The 21278-nt window shown below is 42.6% G+C and overlaps 2 protein-coding genes across 4 annotated transcripts; both read right to left on the reverse strand.

The window, feature by feature from the left end:
• Nucleotides 1–2456: 2456 nt before the first annotated feature.
• Nucleotides 2457–6102, reverse strand: COQ7 (coenzyme Q7, hydroxylase). Of its 3 annotated transcripts, none has more exons than XM_005523168.2 (6): nt 6007–6102; nt 5655–5845; nt 5118–5232; nt 4866–5005; nt 3254–3322; nt 2457–2583 (listed from the first exon to the last, which is right to left on the reverse strand). In XM_005523168.2, the coding sequence occupies exons 1-6, from the start codon at nt 6074–6076 to the stop codon at nt 2506–2508; spliced, it is 663 nt and encodes a 220-aa protein (XP_005523225.2). In that variant the 5' UTR covers nt 6077–6102; the 3' UTR covers nt 2457–2505. The 3 variants fall into 3 exon arrangements, with proteins under 3 accessions (XP_005523225.2, XP_087920142.1, XP_087920143.1); XM_088064016.1 differs by having other exon boundaries at nt 5559–5845; XM_088064017.1 differs by lacking the exons at nt 2457–2583; nt 3254–3322 and adding an exon at nt 3351–4745 and having other exon boundaries at nt 5559–5845.
• Nucleotides 6103–6299: 197 nt separating this feature from the next.
• On the reverse strand, nt 6300–20893 carry TMC7 (transmembrane channel like 7). Its single transcript, XM_005522924.3, has 16 exons — nt 20759–20893; nt 20375–20615; nt 18132–18277; nt 17622–17798; nt 17351–17436; nt 16706–16851; nt 16028–16175; nt 14428–14598; nt 12793–12950; nt 11831–11948; nt 11064–11161; nt 10567–10750; nt 9894–10024; nt 9471–9626; nt 8627–8705; nt 6300–7469 (listed from the first exon to the last, which is right to left on the reverse strand). Exons 1-16 carry the CDS (start codon nt 20808–20810, stop codon nt 7410–7412), a joined length of 2151 nt encoding a protein of 716 aa, XP_005522981.3. The 5' UTR covers nt 20811–20893; the 3' UTR covers nt 6300–7409.
• Nucleotides 20894–21278: the final 385 nt, after the last annotated feature.

Raw genomic sequence — 21278 nt, forward strand, 5'->3', positions numbered from 1 at the left:
GCCTTGCAGCTGCTGTACAATAGAATTGTACGGCACTAAGCACCTCTTGTTCATTTGTAACCTTTTGCCACTTTTTTTAGTCTTTGAAAATCTGAAACAAGTTTTTAAACAAAAAAAAAAAAAGCCCCCTTTCCATGAGAAAAATGAAAAGCAGCTCCATTTTCTAGGTAAAACAATAGGAAAAAAAAGAGTAAACTGCCAGTAAGCAGGAAAATGCACAAGGTTTGGAAGTGGCAGAACAGCTGACCCACACTTTAATGGATGGGTAGAAATCTGCTGCTCCATTAAAGAAAAAATCCTCCTCAAGAGCATAAAGTAGATTTGATCTTTCAGTTCACATTTCATGCTTGCAGCTGGAGACAGTGCTACTGTCTGACACCCTTCTCAAATGTGCAGGATGTGTTCAGCTGCTGAGGACAAAGAACTCTCTATGAGCACTTTCAATTACAGCAGATATGACCAAACACAGGCCTCACATGGGAATTTCTTGGTATTTGATGTTCCCAGCCCTCGACCAAACAAAATACATTTAACATGAGATTTCTCTCTTAAAATATATTGCCCCAAGTGAGCAGTGTGTAATGGTCTCAGGGGCCACCCACATCTTGGACAATAATGTGAACATGTCTCTCTGTCACCGTCACATGCCAATGCCACCACTGCTGAACACCACCACAGACATCTTCAGAGAATCTGCAACCACAGCCTTGGAGAATACAAGGCTTCAGCTGAGTATACCAGCTCTCTAGGAAACCCTCATAGATGCCTTGTCCAGCTTTCAATCCTGATGTAATGGCTAAAAGACCAGGAATTGTCTGACTCAGTTTCCAGTTTGTCACAAGACCATTGTATGTATGGGTATGCAGTGTGCAGCTTTGAGTCAAAATACACCATGCCCTGCCCTCCCTCCCCTGCAAAAATGGACTTAGAAAAGAAGCCATTCCCTGCTGCCCCTGGGATGAAAGACTTCACAATGGACTATTCATCAAACAATCTTTTTTCCTTCTTTTACACACTTATTAAAGCCCGTGACTTACACAACTGCACTGCACAGGCTTCCAGCACCACTTGTTACCCCTCTAACCACTTTAGCTAACCATTTTTTTGTGCTGATTCCTCTCTTCTTCAAACTACCTAGGAATTTTCCACATACAAATTGAATACTTTAGAGAAATTAAGGCAAGAAATCTGCTAGATATGAGTTTTGTTCAGAGAATTGGTCAAATTAGGGAAGATATTGCATTAGTAGAATAGGATGGATCTTTAGTAAACTTGAGTTTTCATGCACACTGCTCACAACTGTCTGGGGCTGAGGCAAGTAAAATGAGACTCCCTTAGAGTTATCTGCTGATTACACAGTCCCTGAGAATCTGTGATTTAGCTTTGAGTTCGTCAAGTTATTCCAGTGGGTGTGCAAACGAGTCAGACAGAGAACCAAATGCTACTTTGACTGAACAAAGTAAATAACATCAGTAGTTTGAGTCCAACAAGGTGACACTTGCAACAGTTTGAGAGATATTAATTTTAAAGAACATACAAAGTGACAGCCATAACAAAATCACACAGAATACAAGTTTCTCTATATTAAGATTTAACCTTCTGCCTAAGCTCCTTCACCAAAAAAAAGGGTAAATAATCCTCTTTAAGAAGCCTTTAATGTAAAATTACATTCCACTCAGTACCTACAAACACTAACAGAGCTACTGAAGAAGGCAAGCTCAGATGTACCTAGATTAAATGCTGTCTGAAGCAAAGTAAAATAAGCTTGCAAGCTCTAACAGAATATTGAATGCAATTCCACAGTGCTCCAAGTTGCTCTCTCCACCTGCTTTATGGCAGGGATCAATTCCTTACATGCTCAGGTTAAAGAAAAATGCAAACCAAACAAACCCAAGAAAATACAAAGCAAAACAAAACCCCCACCACAACAAAAAAAAACCCCACAGTAAGTAAAATTCTGCTTAAAGAATTCGGAACTGTACTTGATAAAAAGCACACCCCAAAACAAAAAGAAGTCTTTAACTAAAACTTATCTTATAATACTAATTTTTATTCAAGATGGACTGAAAATAAATACTTACTATTGCTTCACTCACCCTGAAAACAACCAGTATTAACTATTTTAAAATTATTTGCCCCAGCTTATTTCAAGTACACATAAATTTGAAGGCAACAGAGAACGTATTTATAATTTTTGTGTGTGCATCCATACACAAATATTGTATAGATAAACCATGTATATACATATTTTGCTGCCACCTTGTGAACAGTCTCTGAATAGGGAGGTTTAGTTCACACAGATTCAATTCTGCCAACTTTATTCACATTTAGGTCAACTGACTTTAACACAGACTTTTAAATGGGGACTCAATGTGACAAAGGATGGTTGAATCAAGTGCTTAGTGCAGAAAAATTTAAAAAGTGGAATAAAATAGCCGAGTCTTCCACAATTTCCATACACTTTTGTGTCACAGTTTATTGCCACAATTATTATGGAAAATATAACTAAATTCTTTCTGATAAAAATATTGCAGCTTTGCATCCAAGTTGTATGGCTGTCTTCAAAACAGAATAAGCTGGTGTCTGCAAAAAGAATAAAAGATTAAATACATCTACTGAAGTGTTTTGTTTGAACCAGATTGTGATAAGGAATAGTGAGCACTATTTAAAAAAAAATCAAAGTAAAAACACACACACACACACCCCAATAAAACCCCACCTGTATATGCAGTCTAATCTATCTTCGAAAAAAACTAAATTAACATTTATCAACTTTTCAGAATATTTCTATTTCTCCACAAATGTAAGTCAGGAGAAAAAATAGGAGAGAAATCACACATTCGCCATAGAGTATCCAAGGGAGCCCAGAATTTAGTTCAGTATTTCACACTTCCTAATAAGATGATGCCTCCAGTTCCCAGCAATGTATGGATAGCACTAATTAGCCTTTATCTTCAAAAATATTTAGTTTAAACTGAAATTAAAAGAAAATCTAAAAATTTGCAGAGGACATCTCTTAGAAAAAAATCAAAACATTTTAACATGTTGACATGAATTTCAACAGATTGAGTTCTGTTCTAGAAAAATGAAAGTTATAACATGCAGGACATTTTTATGTGTATCTTTAGGAAAGAGTATCAAGAGCCTTATTTTCTGCTTCTCAAAGAACCACATCCCAGTCTCAAGTAAGGAAGGTAAGAGCAGCACATTTATATCCTCATTGACAGCACCAATTAGTCAAGATTCTACTCACAGCTTCTGCATCGTGCTCAAGCCCAATGTCGTGGTGCTCCTGCTCATCATCCCGGAATTGCTTTATTACCTTTAAAAACAGCAGTTACTGAGCCTACTTTGCAAAGAAATCAAGGCAGCCAGTACACAAAACTAGATGCTGTTGCCCATTGTGTGCACCATGGCAAGCCAGGGTCTCTCAAAAACTTCTCAAAGATCTGAACCTCCAATTCAGCAAGAAATGAATTATTTACAGCATTCCCCTAACCTGAAGTTCTTCTAGCGGTCTCCAAAGAAGTCTTTAAGTTCAAGCTGCTGTTTAATTAATATATCACTACCTTTTTCATTGTTTAAAAAAAAAAAACCCTATTGTCATAGGAACTTTTAACACTGACTAGTTTCACACCCCTACGTTATTCTGACAATTTGCATAAAGGAGTTAAGGTCCCTGCCTTGCCAATCAGTAAGGGTTGTTCCCTGTGAGCTAACCAGGCTTTTGTCCATTCTAGCATACTTTAAAGAACAATTGTTTGTCTCCTAATTTTTCTGGGACAAAAAGGTTAAGAGTATTTTTTCTTGAGAAGCCTGCAGCTGACCAGGATTACTTAATGAAGAGCTCAGCACTTACAGGAATCTGGGCACTGTCCCTGCCCAACACATTTGCATTGCTTTTGGTGTCCTCACTAGTTCTCATATTGGCACAGTGAATAAACTCACTGCCTGGATTTTTCTCTTTATTTTGTGCCATCTCTATCTATTTCATGAAATCATTATCTTCAGGAGTGTTATTTCCCTGGTGCACCTCAACACAACCCCAGTTACTTCATATACAATTTCTGTAACAATAGGATACATTGGAATAATCAGATTTTGCTACATGTTACATTATGCGTTATTGAACACACTGTTAGCCAGCAAGGCTGGGAATGAACCAGTTCCACATGCTGCCTGTGGAAACAGCTCAATTCCCACAACCGCCTTACAGGAATGTGCCCCAGTTTGATGCCTAAAATGTCTGGGAAATTATTTTCTCACAGAGCTGACAAACATCAGTTCCTTACACACTCAGAGCATCCAGGACTAGAACATGAACAGGGTGCTGGCTGACAGCAGTGCCAGGAGGGCAAACCCCACCCTGAGGTGTATCAAACACAGCAGGGGCAGAGGGGCTGGAGAAGGGGTCATCTCGAGCTCACCCTGAGCTCTGTGAGTAGCTCTGGGCCCTACAGGTTAAGGAACATGTGAACGTACTTGAATGCCTTCAGAGGAGGGCAACACAGCTACTGAGCAATCAATATTTCCTCCTTTTTCCTCCCATTTCCCCTCTAGACCCTTTAAATTAAAATTATTCAAACTTAAAGCATAATTCTCCCACTTGAAAAAGAAACACTGTATTACTGAAAGCATACTGAAGATAATCCAATATATGTTTTAATTTTGGTGCTTGATCCATTTAGTGCTGGTGAAGGAAAAAGCATCCTTTCATTTTAATAGTTTCTGTTGACGTCAGCATTCTGAGTGACAGAACAAAAAGATCCACTGTAAATTCTAAAAGCATATTATTTTTAAAAGACTAAATCACATCAGATAATTCAATCAATTTGTAAAAATACTTTTAAGTCATGGTTAAATACCAGCAACAGTTCTTTGTACTTTTCTGGATCCTCTTCTATTAGAGTTCGGATCTGGCTGTTGTAGTGCTCTGAGATACTCTCTTCCACAGCCACTGTGCAAGCCATTGCACCCTTCTTTCCAAGTAAAGCACTTCCAGCCCCTGGGATTGGAGTACCAGACACGTGAATACAATTAAATCTGAAGCAAAACAAATAGTTTAACACAATTGAAGACTTCACAAAACAACAAAAATAGTAATTATACAAACTCACCTAAAACAAAACCTGCTACATTCCAGAAAGGCAATAAAACAGTAGGTCGAACTCTATATGCAACCATGAGCTCATTGAATTTTTTCAGGTGGTCTTTTTCTTGATCCCACATTTGCTGCAAAAGAACCAGATCACTGAGAAGCATAAAACCACAGGAGACAAACATTTCCAATAAAACTAAAACAACCAAAACAGATCACACCACGTATGCTGTGATAGCTGAGGTAATACTGTAACACTAACATCACAGGGAAGAAACCGTGCAGAAAGAAATGGATCCTTATAAAAAGGACAGACGAGGACAGTTATAAGAAGGTAACATAAAAACATTTACGAAATAGAACACTACAGTAAATGTAGCATTGGTAACTAACTCCCTTACCCCACCCATCTTTTTAAACCCGCACGTTTGGAAGTGCTTAGGAAAAAATGGACAATAACCTTGCCGTGAAGGCTACGATCTTTCACCGACACGCGGCCGCTGTGAATCAAAGGCGAATTCAAGAGAAGCCGGGGGTCGCTGCCAGGCGCGCTCACCTGGATGACGGGTCCCACGCTCGACCTGCCCAGCACGGCCATCTGCCCCGCATAGATGCGGTTCGCCCCGTACTCCCCGGCATGGTCCACGCGGATGATGCGGTCTATGACGGGCTTGTTGATGCCCTCCTGCGCCACCCGTGTGCTGCACAGCCTGAGGGAAGCCTCCCCGCCGGGCACAGGCCGCAGACCTGCCGGAGAGACAAAGGTGACGCGAGCTCCGCCGCCGCCCGGTCCCCGTCCGGGACGGGCGGGTGGACGCTCCCACCCGCGGAGCCGAGCGGTCTGAGGCGGCCCCTAGCGGCGGCGCGGGGGCCCGAGGGGCGGGCAGGGAGCGGAGCCGAGCCCGTACCCGGCCCGCAGCGGAGGGGCCGGCGCTGCAACAGCGAACACCGCACAACCGGGCCCGCGGCCGCCGCCATCGCGCTGAACAGGACGTCATCACCGCGCGCACCCTCCCGCCATTCCGATTGGCCCCGCGCCGCCGCCGCACTGACCGGCGCAGCTGCCAATCAAAGCCCGCGTCCTGGTTGCCATAGGAACGAGGGCGGCCCCTGGCGGGCGAGGCGGGAACTGCGGCGCGAGCGCTGAGGGCGGGCGGAGGCGGCCCCGGCCCGGCCCCACAGCAGCGAACGCGTCAGGCCGTACCGTAAACAAAATAGCGTTTATTGCTGGTTCATTTCGTTCAGATGGACACACAAAACCTTCCAAAGCATCATATCAAAAGGACAGTGTCTCACATTAACTAAGAGCGGACTAAGGCAGATTTCAAACAATAAACGCAGTTTTGTACAGAAAATTCTTAACCACAATCTTTAAATAAAGGACTGTAGTAGCCTACAGGAACACAAGGCTCTCTGAGACACATGGTCCCAGCAGTTCAGGTAAGAGAGAGGAAATGTGAAATTAAAGCATACTGACACACAGTATTACGAACCAATAATTTAACTCTCAAATATTCACATTTTAGAACACATAGAACAGTAGTCAAAATGTTCATACAAGAATAAAACACAAATAATAATGACTTACAACATTAAAAAAAAAAAAAGAAAGGCTCCTCCACAGCAGCAAGGCTGGTGCCCCAGCATTGCTGTGCCTGCTGGCTTTTTCCTACCTGAAGTGTTTATTCAGAGCTCTTTTATCAGCTTGTTTTCTCTGAAGCATTTTCTGACCAGTTATCCAGTGCTCAACTGCTCTTGCTGCTTCAGAGCAGCATAAATAGCAAACCCTCACCTCTCAAAATATTTAGAAAACTGATCTCAAACCCATGCCATATTTTCTTTTCCTATGCACTATTTAAAAATACTTCCACACATACTTCTTTTTAAAACCAAAGATAATGAAAGGCTTTGAAAACATGTAAAACCATACCTTTCCCCTCTCTCGTGATTCTTACAGCATAATTTGTAAAAACAGTACAAAAGAGTTTCAGTTCTGATCATATTTTACCCAAACTCCCTGAAAAAATAGGGATGTAACAAATCCCAACACCCCTGAAGCTGTATCAAGCGTTAAAGTATCCTTTTTTGAACAGCTCTAACACAGTATAAATCAGCTGAATTTCCAAGTTTTGGAAACTTTAAGCCCCACTAACTTAAACAAGAAAGACTCAGACCATGAGCACCCATTCCACAGACCATAGTCCCAGGGTGCCCGTCAGCTGCTCCGTTTTTAGAAGCTGCAAATGTTTCTGCTGTTATCTTGTTGTTCTGGGAATTTAAGGAAGTCAAGTTCTTCTGGCTTGCGTGGTTTTCAAGGATACCTCTGAGCTTCTGCTATCTTTCTGATCAGGAACATCTTGTCACGACTCGCCTGGAAAGACAGAATAAGTATGATCCACATGAGCAGTGTTAATATAAGTCATCTACAACAGCTCATTTCTTCATTAGAAATAGGTGTACTCACCACATTGTACTCCCCCAGCACACTCTCGACTGCCTGAACAATTTCAAGTTTACAATGGCCTTGACTTAATTTATCTCACCTCAGGTCACACATTACCAGTTCTGCATTGAGCTTAGTAAAAACATCTCACACACCTCAAAATTTAAAACCATGCTTCCAGGAAGCTGAGCAAGAGCAAGCAAACAAAAATAAAAAGCACAAAAGAATTTTCAGAATTAGCAGCTGATTTGTGAACCCTTCAAAAAGCAGGAAGGCTTTTGTTCCTAAATTCCTCACTCCTCAAAAGTCTTCCCCCAGCAGTGTTTTTCTGCACACAGGTTGTTAAATGCCATATCTAAAAGAAGAACATACCAAGAAATGCACTATTTCATAAGAAAGTGAGAAATCTCACTACTGAGGCTGAGTTCCGACTCCAGCAGCTTGTCAGATCACAGCACACAAATGCAGCCAAACCTGGCAGTGGCTTTTGATGGCCACAAAGCAGCATTTCTGCACTGGCACCCTTCTCCAAAGGGCTGATTAGTGGTGACTTGTTTCACTTTCAGTACCTGCTCAAGCAGTTCTGGGCCTATGCTAAAGAGCAAGACCAGAAAAGATGCAGTAGAAATACAGACCAGGAGAGAAGAGTAGGGAGTTGGGTGCCTGTTTGTGAGGGCAGAGAAGAAAACAGAAGTAGAGGTTGTGCAAGATGGTAGAGGGCACAGGAAACACAGGATTCAGGTTCTTCTTTGACAGAAAAAAAACCCACGCAGATAAGTGGATTTAAACAAGGCAACAGATGAAAAACAGGGACACAGCTTCTCAGGGGCATATCTCTTGCATGTGTGCTGCCTGATATAACCAGACCTTGTTCTAGTTGCAGCTGAAAGAAAACCAACTCCACTGAGAAATACCACAATGCTTTGGCAATTTTTCCTGGGTAATTTGTAAACATTCTTCACTGTCTGTAGCAAACACCAAATACTCAGGAGACTACAAAAACCAATATTCCTCTGCATGCCTCATTTCTGTACCCCTAAAGTTCTCTTTCTGTTGTGTCAATAAAGTGTTGGGTCAGATCTTACCAAAACCAGTTGCTCTCTCAGCTGTTCAACCACTCGTTTGTGTGCTTGAGCCAAGGCAATAACATAGAACATAATGATGCTGTAAACAACAAACAAAAAGGGAGGACTTGAGATTTCCAAAGTACATAATAACAAGTTCAGTTCAGGAGAACACATAAACGTGTGCTACAGAAGGAGGGGCAGGATGGAGCCCAAAATAAGCCACAAGGTTTTTCAAGCATAGAGGTTTTAGAAATCATCAGGTAATAAGGCTCCAAAATTTGCAACCAGTTTAGTTAAACTGAAATTTAAACTCAAAAAAAACCCTCCATTTAAACTTAAGGAAAAAAACAAAACATTTTTTGTTGGAAGACTGACCAGACACTGGAACAGTGTGTTATGGAGTCTCCATATCTCTGGAGATACTGAAATCTAACTGGGTATGGTTCCTGCTCTACTTGACCCTGATTTGAATAGGAGAGTAGGGTTAGTTATCCAACCTTAAAAATTCTATGATTCTACATTGAATTTCATCTTACAGAATGACTGTTTTGGGAGTTTTATTTGTTTTTTCAGACAAGGGTTTGTGGATAGGAATTGTGATCACGGGGCTTACTGTACTAATTTGCAGAGGATTCACAGTTGACATTTCTGAGAAGGACGCTGTTGAGTACGGGATGTGCAAGAGGAAATGGAACAAAGCTGATGAGTGTGAACACATGGGCAAAGACCTAAGGGCTGAGGATTCATATGGGTTTTGATGCTTTTGACTGCAAATGGAAAATCTGGTCTAATAGATGCTTGGTATGCATTCACTAAGCAAGGAAATGAAGCTGCGTAAGTGAATCAGGTCTCCACTACTCACCAAAGGATCACAAAAAAAGGAACTGCAAAGGCTTCTGATGCCATGCCAAAAAGGATCTGCGGCAGAGGTGTTGGAAGCTGAAGTACTGTATCTGGAATAACTTCCCATGAAGTGTTAAAATTCCTGAATGGCCCACATGCTTTGGAAGAGGGGATACTGTCAAAGAAGCAGAATAGAAAGATGTTATACCAAAACATAAAATAATCCAGCACAAGACCAGCACCCATTTGGGGATGCAGTAAAAGTGTTTTATGTTTACAAAACTGTAATTTTTGTTTATATCAACTAAGCTATAAGTTTATGTGTTATACCCTATATATTCTATAAATTCTATTAATCATTCTAAAGTTGTGTGTCTGCTTTTACAGAACTGACATCCTTAGCACAAGGGTCAACTTCACAGAACTTCAAATTGTCACTTACTGTGCTATGCTGACTCCCAGAGGGATAAAAGCCAAGAGGAGCCCAATCAACAGCACCACCAGGAAGAAAAAGTTGGAACTTGATGCCCTTACAGGCCTTGCTGCAGGTTTGCATGTGTGTATCAAAACAATCTGAAGAGGCAAGGTGAGTAAAACTGTTACCAGTACATCTGCATAGATAGACACCCAAACATACTTCCCACAGCAACAGAATTTTCCATTCTCAAATGTGCCACCAGCTACCACACAACCATTTCCTTTGATGTGCATGGGCTGAGAAGGGCTAAGACAAGATTGCCTCACATTTTGGTACAAGTCAATATCTCCTAATTTGTGTAAGAATTTGATCTGGAGGACCTCACACACTTGCACAGAGTCAATGGACGCAACAATTCAATGTATGATCCATGGCACTGCCATTAGCTTTGTCCCACACATCTGCACTGGATACATCCCCTCTTGCAAGACCTAAAGTATCAGCAAGAATTGGATGCACAGAAGGTGCTGTGTGGTCACTGAGCAAAACTTCTGATAGTCAGAAATCACACAAACATCCAACCCAGCTTGGATTTTCCATTTTGCTCCCAAACTTTCAGCAGTTTTGCAAAATTTTGTCCAAGCTCTAAGCTGTGTTGCTAGTACTCAGTCCTTTATCAACCACATGCTTTTATTACCTTTTTAACATAGAAGATGATGAAATATTTTATAGTTGCTATTGCAGGGAGAAGTGGTGAAAAGAAGGTTCCAATCCAGCAAATAGTCTGCCCGTAAATTATTTCCAGGACATTGTCAGAAATTTCAAATTCCTGATATCCAAACCACTGAACCAGCTTGCAAGAGCAATGAGTAACTAACAACCTGAAACCAAAGAATATTGTTAGTCCCAAATTGAAGTTGTAGAGCCTTGATGCATTCTAACACATTTGAAACACACAGAACTTAGCATTTAAGCATTAGACAACATAATAGAAAATGTCTGAAGAAAAAAGCTCTCAAATATTAAAACCTGTACAGACATCTGAATAGCAAATAGGTACTCAAGCCACCAGAAATATGTTTATGCTTTATTTTAAAACTAGTAATTTGGTTAGAAATATGGGGAATTTAAAAGAAAGAAAATGTGTTTCATATGTCATTTGTAAAAATATGCTCAAAAAGCAGAGATACGTACTTTCTAGGGAAGTCCACAAACAGTGCCACAGCAATAATTACAATAAAATCAAATATCATCAGTTTGTACATTTCTTGCCCAACATCAGATTCCCAGCACTATAAAAACAAGTCAGGATAAACAAGATTAGCAGTCTAAATAAACAAGTGAAAAATCTGTCTATCACAAAAGCAATAACCGTCACAGTTAGCATCATGAAGTTCAAATGCTATTAACTCCAATTTCTAAAATATTCAAATGTTTCAACGTTCTTGAGCCAAGTTTTTCACTTTTTCTTGTTTTTTGTTTTGATTTTGGGGTTTTTCTGTGAGGTGGGGGGGTGGGGGGTGGTTGGGTGTGTTTGGTTTGGTTTTGGTGGTTGGAGGTTTTTTGTTTGTTGGTTGGGGTTTTTTTTGTGGGTTTTTTTGTGGTTTTTTGGTTGTTTTTTTTTTTTTTTTGAGGAAAACCCATTTGCCTTAGTGCTGCAAAAGGCAGTAGCACAATGTCTCCAAAACACAGCTACCTCAGACAATCCTCATGGAGGACAGAAAGTCTATGCTAAGGAATCATCTGCCCCTGGACTAATTCTAATCCGAGTTTTAGATGAACAAAGGATACATGTGTAACAACTGTACTGGTTTGCACTGAGCAGTGGGAATCAACACCACGTATAGCATGAACGGCAACCCCAGGACTGATACTGAACACCTCTAGACAAGCAGCTCTCATGGAAAACAAATCTCTGTTCACGAGCTCAGATGATTAATGACCAAGATAAATCTGCTTACAGGATAGAGTTTGTAATTGTATCCACAGGGCTTACACTTGTCACTGCCACAGTTGGAGATCTGACTCCACAGTGAGAACAAGAGAACAGCAATATTGGCCAACCGCACAAAGACACACCTGGAAGAAAGGCAAAACTTAACTTCAAACATGCCAAAAAATTGCCATGTTAACACTTGGTTCACCTTGTATAGGTGTCCAAGGAAGCCTTAAAACAAATAATGGTCATGCAGACCTTTAACAGGGCAGCCAGCCAGATAATAAACACATTTCTTTCCTTAGTAGTAAGTTAAAATTGCTTTTGACCTTCCCAGATTTAGGCTACAGTCCCTTGTTTCTTTTCCCAGTAGCGTTCCTAGAGCAGTCATTTCAGTTGCAGATCTTGATGCTGCAATGGGTTGCAATTCCCTCAGGTACAGTTCTGTGTGCAGCATTTCCACTTCATGTGGCTTCAGACCTTCTGAGACACTTGGCCAAATCAGAAATACAAAGCATGGACTTGCAGAGTTCAGGTGCTTCAACCCAGATCTTACTGCTTTAAGCAGTCAAACACCAGCTCTTACACTGAAGTATCTTTTTTCCCGAAACTTTTAACTTCTACCTTGAGCAAAGCTGTGCTTCCAGTCACTGCTGAACACAGATTTGCTCATTCAGGGAACTGCTGTGCAAAAGCAGTGAGTCCACAGCTCTGCAGCCACAAGTTCTCTACTGACTATTTATTCAGGTTGAAGATGTCCAGACCACACAGCTAAATGGGACCAAGACAAAAACTTGGACACTGAGATGATTGCACTACACTGTCATCAAAACACATTGTTCCCTGCTTTAAAGTTTCCTACTAAACATCAGCCAAACAATGCCTCCTTGGTTTCCAGTGCCAACTTCTCTGCTTCCTGATGTTTCAGTTTACAATATATTTATCCTACCAAGAACAAACTGTTGAAACATCAAAGGCCATCTTTACCTCAAGAGTGTCAGTTTGATTTCAAAAGCTGGCGTATAGTCTTCAAATCCAATGAGAAATGAGAAGATCAGAGGACCAATGAAGTTGGCCAGTGTGATCACCATTGAAGGCAAATACTGGACTAAGAGATTAACCTGGGAGTTCGCATTGTTAATGTTCTGCAGAAGAAGAGATGAGAGAAACATAATGCTTAGAGAAACACACCTTCCTGAGCATGCTGTCTCCAGCTACACACCAGCCTGCCTTCTCCAGGATTCAGGCAGCAGCTTTTACTCTCCGGCTTCGTCCTCCAGTGACATTTGCACTGGGCAACAGGCATCAACAGCAGATGTAACATGAATGGCAAACCCAGGGCTGATTCTGAATACCTCTAGACAAGCAAGTTTCACAGAAAACAAATCTCTATCCTTTATACAAGCCTGGTCACTGCTATCTCTGCAGTTTGCTGCTACACACCCTTGCTTTTTCCGGCTCTCTTTACCAGAAACTCCCTCCCCCGCTCAAAGCTCCTGTTTAGAGGTTCAACTCATCAAGGTTTGTGTATGACTGTTACTAGCCAGCACCAAGGCTATGTTTTACAACTATTCTAAGTGCAGACACTTTTCAATTTATTCTTTATTCTGGAGCTTCCCTGACTTTCCTACCATCCTGACAAGCTCCTCTAACTGCTCATTAAGACAAGGTCAAGATATCAACCCTTCTACTTAAAGCCCACAGTAAGTGAAGCTGTTCTTGAAGTTGTTCAGTGTTGTGCGGTCCTCTTCTCTGCCCTCAAACGATACCTCTGACATAAAAACTCATTTAGCCCCCATTTCCTGCTTCTGTCTGTGCAATCCTGGCAGTTTACAGAAATTCAGAGTTCGGTCCACCATGAGCACAACTTCCCTTGTGAACAGCTAAGTCCATCACACCAGCAACTTACACAGGGGAGAGAAAAATTGTGGTCCCCCTTTCTACCAGACAAATCAAATCCTGGGGTCCTACAGAGAAGTCAATTATTTTTGGGAGGCTGTCAACAGAATAACCAGAAGCTTGTCTGCTTTGTTCTGCTTCTGAACCACTCTTTCCATCTGCTTATCCTGCTGGAGGTGAAACCCACCCAACCTGATCCTTTCTGCTGGTGATGAAGGAACCTTTGCTTCTGAAAACTGCTGTGTTCAAAGCCTTCCTGTTTCCCCACACAGCGGTAACTCAAGCCACAAGACAGATCATAATCTTCACTCTGTCTTCCCCTGAAGTGCATTTTTGCAGTTGACAGTGAACCAAATCATGTGAAACTGATGATGATGAAGTTTGGTTTAAGCAGGTCATTTCTCCCAGGCAGTTCACTGCCCAGACCCAGCAGATCACAGTGAGGTGAGCACAGTTACAAGGGAAGGGTAGTGAGGGCTGCTCTTCTTACTAGCTCCAAGGCACTTGGAGCAATGGGAGACATTACTGGGGAGGCTTTTTTGGCTCATGGTTCTTGACCTTTCCTGCTCTCATCTACTAAAAAAAATTGCAAGTCTAGAAAGCATTTTCAGATCCCTGCATGAAAAGTGCTATATTAAGATACTTGACTCTTTCACAATAGTTCCTCTTGCTGTAATCACCAGCCTTCACCAAATCTGTCCTAGTGTCATTTCTTATACTCACATTGGAGTTTTCTTGAGAGAAGACAGTTACTCTATAAATAGAGTAAAAACATCCTGATAAAATGGCAATGACAATTATATTTATAAATATTCTCAGAGAATAGATGCGTAGCTTTTCTTCCATTGTCCTCTCAGCTATTTTTTGCTTCAGTTTTTCTTCCTGTAAGTCTGTCTACAAAGGAAAGAAAAAAGAGATGCAGTTTTTTGGTGCAGCATACAACACTAAACACGTCTTCTACCCCTGAGAAATGCAAATCTGTAGCCTGTTCTACTCCAGCGCCCGCCCAAGTACACAACTTTGTTTTTGTCTTTCCTTTGACAAAACAGCTCCATGCAGGAATGGAATCCCCTGTGTGCTCGGCCTCCTCAAGCTGAGGGCTCTGTAGCCAAAGAAAAGTGTCCTGCAATCCTCTTATCTCTACTGTATCAGTAACGCATTTCCTTGAAGACAGACAGTTTGCCTGTTCTTGAGAGAGACTGATCTCATCTTGATACTAAACTCTGAAATGGATAAACTCATCTCATTACTTCTGCAGGTAAGTACCCAGCCCTCACTACTATGGCTCAAAATTCCTTTTACTCTTTGTGAAGGAAATTGGGGGATGGCACTGAAAGAAAGAAGTACAATCTTGAGCAGCTTGTCATACAAACTTGGTGTATTTCACCTTAACTGAAAAGAAAATACATTCTCTCTTGTGAAGACAGTTTAACCTGGGAAAACCCACATTAACACCCAAGTGAGTGTATTTTCTGAGGACTTATGTCCATCAAACAGTAATATTAAGGGGCTAGTTCTTCTAAGATGTGTGTTCTGGAGGCAAAAGTGTAGCAAGCGAAGGAGGTTCTGATTCTATGATGAAAAAAGAAGTTCCAGTGAACTTTACTAGAGAAGAAAGCAACTCACTGTGATTTATGAAATTTGTAATTACTGCTTTGTGGTTTGAAGTGGAAGCATCTTCTCAAATTTAATTTTTTCACTACACCAATCTCTGCTTCCAGTGTACAGAGACCAAAAAGAAGGTCCTTGTTTTACCAAAAGAGCCTTTCAGACTCTTTTCAGAGCTTTATGATTTGGGAAATCTATAGCTGCATCAGCAGTTTGTATGTGCATATATGCCAGATACCTAGTGAAAAGCTTTCAGTGTCTTCTTACAGCAACAATACTCTCAGACAGTACAAAGAGAACAATCTGAGTTTTATTTCTCCCCAGACTACTGATTACTGCACTGTACACTTAAACCCCAGGACACTCAAACTGATTCCTGCAGGGTTCTGCCTCTGGCTGGGACAGCTTTTCCTGTTGGACTATGCAGAAACTAACACAGGAAGCAGGACTGGAGTGAGGAAGAGACAGATAAGACAAGCAGCTAACAGGCTGGCATCGGTCCGCAGTGGATGGGGGAAGGGTATAACATTGTGCCTTCTCACTTTGCACACAACTCCAGCTACCTAGAAAGCATGCAATGGTATGTGGGCTGCACCTTCAAAACAAGCTACTTCAATCTTTCTTAACTTTATTCCCTTATCTGCAAAATTACACATATCTCTTTTTCTGCCATCTTAGCTGTATGAAACCATAATCACGATAAGAAGTTGCTCACCTGGAGCTCATACTGCAAGCTGCGATGTTTCAGCCGGGCTGCACTTGGATCTGTAATGCAGAAGTCCCAGCCTGCAAAGACTTTGTTACAGTAACTCTGAAATGGATCTGCATCATGCACTAAGTTGTGCTTAAAGCCCTCCACAGACCTGAGAAAAATTCATGGGAAGATGTATTTTATGCACAGGAAAAACACACACAAGCAACTTGGCTGATCAAAGAGTAAATTACCCACTCTGTGAGCAAACTGTCACCTTTACTTAGTGCCAGCCAGTGTCTGGGACACTTTCAGTGTGAAATTCTGCAGCAGCTGACCCTGACTGATACAGGTTATTCCCACCTGCATTTCACCACAGTCACTCCTTCTCACCTCACCCAGACACAGCAAAGGAAACTGAGACAGCACAAATAAAACTCCACCAAAATCCCCTAAAGAAATCCTCCAACAAATTCAGTATAGTTGAGGGGCTTCTGCTTATGTATACATATGAAAAACTGATACTTCAAATTGTTTGCTTTTTCCCAAGCACACCAAAGGCTTCTGCGGTACTGCATGGTCAGGCAAAAGATTCCCATTTCCACATAAAGAGCTCCAGAATACAGCATGTTCCCTTCAAGCAGGAATACAATGTAAACTGTGCAACAAGTAACAGTAAAAAAACAACACCAACATCTTTACCTCTTTATTATCCAGAGGAAACTTAAGGCAAGGTAGACAAATGTAACCAGTAGATATGCAAGAGGCAAGTTGTACTTGTTGACACTGAGCCATGCAGCATCTATTGAGTAATAGCCATAAAACAAACTTGTCACTTCAAGGAATCCCTGTGAAAATTAAGTTGAAATAGAATCTGTAACAGCAGCAACAACTTCCCCATTAAATCCAACCTGGCAATAAGCAATCGTGTTGTAAATTTAAAATTAGGGCCCCCAGCAAGCTACAAGTCTGTAGCTTCTAAACACTGCCATTGCCTCTACCAAACTGTAATGCAGGCAGTGTGTGCTTAAAATCCCTCCCCTCTCCAATCAGAGCTGTAGGACACAGACACTGGGACCCTACACAGAGAGCACAATAGGCAGTGTGCTCCAGAATAATAAGGGGTAGCAGCTGGGGAGGAGAGGCTCAGGCTGCAGCACGTGGCCAACCAGGCTTTGTGGTCGCTCAGTAAAAGTCAGTTTGAAAACTGCCAGTCTCAGAGATAACATACCCCACTGATGCATACGCCTTACCATTTCTCAAAATTTTCAATTTTCATTCCAAAAGTAGTTTTTTGGGTTTTTTTTTACATTTTTAATGCTACATGAGACAAAAAAAATTACTTACAGTGCCACTGAGCAAATCTTTGAGGTAAGTATAGAAGTAAACAAGTCCCTTATTACCACTAGGTTCATAAATTGTGCAGACATCCTCTGTCAAAAAAAAAAAAAGGCATAAAAAGTCACTCAAATGGTAATGCCCACTGAACTGAAAGATCATGTTAATTCAAACATGCCACATTCTTATAAAAAGGCTTTCCTATTTTTTCTGGGAGGTGGAGAAGAAGCTGATGGAAACAGGGAATCTTACAACAGCTGTACATAGAGAAGATGTTTACCTATGTTCTTTGGAGAAATGTAAGTGTTCAACACAATAGTAGTGTTGAATATTCCATATTTATAAATTATGGTGGGAACAATAACAACACTGAACATCAGGATAAAAATTATAAAGTTCAGCAGGACCAGAAAGCGCAGGAAGGAGAAGTAGGACTGGATGCCAGTACCAAATTTCCCTGGGAATAAAAGAAACATGTGTCAATAATTAAGATGATAAAACCATTTAAAATACAGCGAGAGCAGATTACAAAATCAGTTTCACTGAACTGAAGTACTTTGAAGTACCACAGACTTTTAACAATATAACTGAAATTCAGGTGGACATATTAATAATTTTTTCCAATATATTTCCTTCTACCATAGCATGGATTTTACATTCAGCAATAATAAAGGAAGAAAGTAACTTCTTAAGCACATGTAGTTATATCTGAAACTATGCTCACACAGGTAAAACTGCCAACAACAGAAGCAACTTTCCAGAGGAGAAATGTACATCAGACAAGAAATACCTTCTATGCTGTGAATATCATGTCGCCAAAGCACCAGGTAAGATGACAAGCCCTTGACTTCACTGAGTGCTTTTTTAAATGATTTACTGCTAGTTCTTCTCCACTTCCATCTAGATAAATGCTCTGTATCAGCCTGCTGAAAGTCCCTAAGAATCAAGAAATACAGTTACTGAGCACAAGAAATAGTTTTTCACTCCACATAACAGGATGGAGCCTGCCTGCAGCCTTCAGGGGGATATCTACAGTAGCACACACAAGCTCTCCCCGTCTGATCCTGCTGGTAATGGCAACATCAACTTAATTCAAATAGGGCAAGCTTTCTCATGAAAAACACTCACCTCTCTTGGAGAAAAAAAAAACCCAAACCAACAATTGAAAACAACAGCTTTTTGAAAAATTTGTTGGAAAGTGCCAATTTAATGAATTTGATTAAATATTTTTTGCCAACATCTCTGGGGATGCACTGTTCTAATAACAAGCTGCAAACAAAAACTGAGAATATGCCACTGTCTGTAATTTTTAACCACTCACTTGTGGATTTTCATACTGTATTAATACATTTGCATTTTAAAATTTGCTGTGTGGTCAGCAACAGCATCAAGTAGAATCCTGACTGTCTCAGAGTTTTCATTTTGTTGCTTCTTTTAAGAAACCTTAAACCAGACAAAACTTCACAGAAACATTGCTTGAAAATGGACTCGTATGCAGCAAATTCTGTTCCAGCCTCTGACACCACAGAAGAAGAGCAGCAGTTAAGTACCCATGAGGACATGGTGCTGGGGTACCAAGGTTTCAGTTTAAAAAGACTTGTACTCAACCCGACTCATGTGCCCAAGGGATGCACTGCCATGTGTGCTCTGTGTTGCCTGCTTCCACATCCTTCCAGCATTTTGGCAGGAAGTCAAATTAAACCTATACAAACAATCAGACAGGCAGCAGATTACCTCAGCTTTAAGAGCAAATACACCTCCTCTCCAGAGATTTCATTCTGTGGAAACTACAGGCTGCAGTTTGCACTGTTTTAAACTCTGCAGAACTGTCTGGCTCATGTTCGGTTTGCATTTTAAATAGAAGCGTGGGCTGCATATTCATCTGAGTTACAGAAGTTGAGTGTTCAGCTCTCAGGACGTTTATGCCAAGCACTTTGTGCTGGCAGCTGCTGCACAAATGCAGATCACCGATCTGCAGAAGTGCCAAGCCCCACCAGAATTTCTCAGTGCTAACATGTGTAAACAAGCCTGGGACGTTGCAACTCCACTTCTCCCTCCAGTTCCTTTTTCTTTAAGAACTGAACTTTAGATACCCAACTTCAAATAAAAGTTCAAGGTATTGAGCACTTTCCTTTACCGTGACCTAGATCTTCTATTGTTTCCTGTGTACAGGCTATAGGGTTAAATGCCAGGGTCAGGCTGCTTGCCACTGCTCTTGCAATAGAGTAGTTCTTGTTCTCTCTGGAGTAGCAGACATGAATTGTACTTCCACCTCTCTCCTGCTTCATAACTAGAACTACAACGTACCTGATTTAAAGGTGCAGCTGTTCTCTGACAGCGCAAAACCACATCCTGTATCCTCTGTTCTCACAGCAGCTTTCAGCCCAGCAGTGAGACATGAGACAACCACCACTGAAATCCAGGCGGGGCAAAGCAAGGTCTTTGCAACCCCTCCCTTCGGGGGTTACCACCAGGGGGGCAGGAACGCCGCACAGGAAAGAGTCATTTAAAAAGGAATGGGGCGGGGGGAGAAGATAAAAAGAAGCAAAGGTCCTGGGAAGCTTCCTATCCACTGTACAGAGCCACAGCAGAGAGAGCGCACTGCATTGTGTTAAGAGCAGCTAAACACACTCAAGAGCAGCAGCACTCGCATAGCAGCGGCGGGGGTGTTCATACAGATAACTCACAGGGACCCTTGAATGCACAAAACCCTTTGTGAAAAAGAAAAAAAAAAGCAGCAAAAAATCAAAACGTAAAACAGTGAGAAACACGTTTGTTTGCTACAGGTAATTCTCAGTTTCGACTAATTTCTCCCAATTCAATCTACTTCTGCCCCCAGTCAGCGACTCCCTCGTGCCTGCCAAGAGCACTCGGGCACCTTCTTGTCAGAATCACATGCCACAGGGTGAAACAGATACAGCCAAACCCAGTTCTGCTTCAGCTTTCCAGCGCACCTGGGCTGTGTTTAGGAAAAAGTCATTTAAAAACAAACAAGCAAGAAACAAACCAAGGAAGAAGCAAGTGAAGATTAACCTTATTCTCCTCTTCTCCGCCATGCACTTCGGGTGCTCTCTGGCAGGGCGACCAGCCAGTTCGCCCGTCTCCTGCAGCAGCTCCCGGGCCGCGGTTCTGCGGCTGCCGCCGGTGCCCAGCGTGGCCGGCCGGTCCCCATGGGTGCCCCCGAGGCGCCTCCGCATCGTCTGGCAGCTGGGCAGCTCCTGCAGGAACCCCACAGGTGCGGCGCCGGGCGGCTCCTCGGCAAGGAGAGAGAGCCCTGCGAGGGAGAGACAGGGGCTGCGGGTCGGGGGTCGCCGCACCAGGGCAGCCGGGCCCCCGCAGCGCCGCTCCCGTCCCGTCCCGTCCCTTCATCCCCCGCCACCTGCGGGGGCCGCCGCCCCGCCCGCCCCGCGCCCTCACCGCCGCCGTCCCGCTGCCAGCCCGGCCCCACGGCAGCCCCCAGCCCGCTCATGTCTGCGGGGGAAGCCGGAGCCGTTTCCGGGCGCGGCGGGGCCGTGGAGCGGTGGCTGCTGGAGCGGGGCAGGCGGGCGGGGTGAGGCTGCCCCGGGGCCGCCTTTCCCCGGGCCACGCCCGCCGGGGTGCCCGCAGCCAACAGGATCGCGTCTGGGGACATCAGAGTCTTTCTGTTCCTCTTGCCCCGGGCTGGTTTTATACTTCCCGTGGAGATACACGGCAAGGTGCAAAGGCTCCTGCCACCAGCCCACCGTCTCAGCTAGAAGGGGCTCACGCACCCCAGGTGAGGGGCTGGGGGTGTTGTGGCTGCTGAGCATCTCTCACCAACGTTTGGCTTGGAAATAAGTTTTGTTTCAACGTCTTCCGTCTGCATTAACTGCTTGTGCTGGTGTCGGGTGCTGTAAAAACTTACAAAATCCAATACTTGGTCAACTCTTATTGGGTCACAAGCCCAAACTCACAGCTT

The sequence above is a fragment of the Pseudopodoces humilis genome, chromosome 18 (assembly GCF_049639895.1).
Source record: "Pseudopodoces humilis isolate 2021_Gansu_Grassland_sample_001 chromosome 18, ASM4963989v1, whole genome shotgun sequence".
NCBI classification, from domain to species: domain Eukaryota; kingdom Metazoa; phylum Chordata; class Aves; order Passeriformes; family Paridae; genus Pseudopodoces; species Pseudopodoces humilis.

Excerpts from the sequence above, each read along its gene's own strand:
- TMC7 (XM_005522924.3), bottom strand. The coding sequence starts at position 20,810 with ATGAGCGGGCTGGGGGCTGCCGTGGGGCCGGGCTGGCAGCGGGACGGC. Across the intron at positions 20,616-20,758 it reads CTGGCAGCGGGACGGCGGCG|GGCTCTCTCTCCTTGCCGAG; the intron begins GTGAGGGCGCGG and ends TCTCCCTCGCAG. Across the intron at positions 16,176-16,705 it reads TTCCTCTGGATAATAAAGAG|GTCTGTGGAGGGCTTTAAGC; the intron begins GTAAAGATGTTG and ends AATTTTTCTCAG.
- COQ7 (XM_088064016.1), bottom strand. The coding sequence starts at position 6,076 with ATGGCGGCGGCCGCGGGCCCGGTTGTGCGGTGTTCGCTGTTGCAGCGC. Across the intron at positions 3,323-4,865 it reads AGTACAAAGAACTGTTGCTG|GTAATAAAGCAATTCCGGGA; the intron begins GTATTTAACCAT and ends CTGTTTTTAAAG. Across the intron at positions 2,584-3,253 it reads TTGAGCACGATGCAGAAGCT|ACACCAGCTTATTCTGTTTT; the intron begins GTGAGTAGAATC and ends TTCTTTTTGCAG.